This window comes from Ursus arctos, unplaced genomic scaffold, assembly GCF_023065955.2.
Source record: "Ursus arctos isolate Adak ecotype North America unplaced genomic scaffold, UrsArc2.0 scaffold_14, whole genome shotgun sequence".
Taxonomy (NCBI): Eukaryota; Metazoa; Chordata; class Mammalia; order Carnivora; family Ursidae; genus Ursus; species Ursus arctos.
In genome coordinates, this window is record NW_026622808.1 from 23,752,545 (window position 1) to 23,753,477 (window position 933).

The 933-nt window shown below is 48.9% G+C and overlaps 1 protein-coding gene across 1 annotated transcript; it reads left to right on the plus strand.

The window, feature by feature from the left end:
- On the plus strand, window positions 1-933 carry LOC113248928 (olfactory receptor-like protein OLF4). Its single transcript, XM_026490518.1, has one exon. The coding sequence runs from the start codon at window positions 1-3 to the stop codon at window positions 931-933; it is 933 nt and encodes a 310-aa protein (XP_026346303.1).

The following is a 933-nucleotide window of genomic DNA, read 5'->3' on the forward strand; positions in this document are numbered from 1 at the left end:
ATGGTACTACATAATGATACACGAATTTCAGAGTTTCTTCTTCAGGGATTTTCAGAGAAACCAGAACTGCATCCCCTCCTATTTGGGCTTTTCCTCTCCATGTACCTGATCACTGTATTTGGAAACCTGCTCATCATCCTGGCCGTCAGCTCTGACTCCCACCTCCACACCCCCATGTACTTCTTCCTGGCCAACCTGTCCTTTGCAGACATCTGTTTCACCTCCTCCACCGTCCCCAAGATGCTGTGGAACATCCAGACTCAGAGTCAAGTCATCACTTTTGAAGGCTGCCTCAGCCAGATGTATTTTTTCCTACTGTGTGCAGAGTTAGATGACTTTATCCTGTCCGCAATGGCCTATGACCACCTCATGGCCATCTGTCACCCCCTGCACTACACGGTCATCATGAACCCCCGGCTCTGTGGACTGCTGGTTCTGGTGTCCTGGGTCATCAGTGCTCTCAATTCTTTGTTACAGAGCTTAATGCTGTTGCTGCTGTCCTTCTGTACAGGCATGGAAATCCCCCATTTTTTTTGTGACCTCAATCAGGTAGTTGGGCACACCTGTTCGGACACCTTTGTTAATGACATGGTGATGTATTTTGCAACTGTGCTGTTGGGTGATGCTCCCCTGGCTGGGGTCCTTTACTCTTACTCTAAGATTATTTCCTCCATATATAAGATCTCCTCAGCTCAGGGCAAGTATAAAGCATTTACCACCTGTGCCTCTCACCTCTCAGTTGTCTCCTTATTTTATTGTACAGGCCTAGGAGTGTACCTTAGCTCTGCTGCTCCCCAGAGCTCCCACACAAGTGCAGTGGCCTCGGTGATGTACACGGTGGTCACCCCCATGCTGAACCCCTTCATCTACAGCCTGAGGAACAGAGACATAAAGAGGGCTCTGAAAGGAATCATTGGGGATCCAGTGATGTGA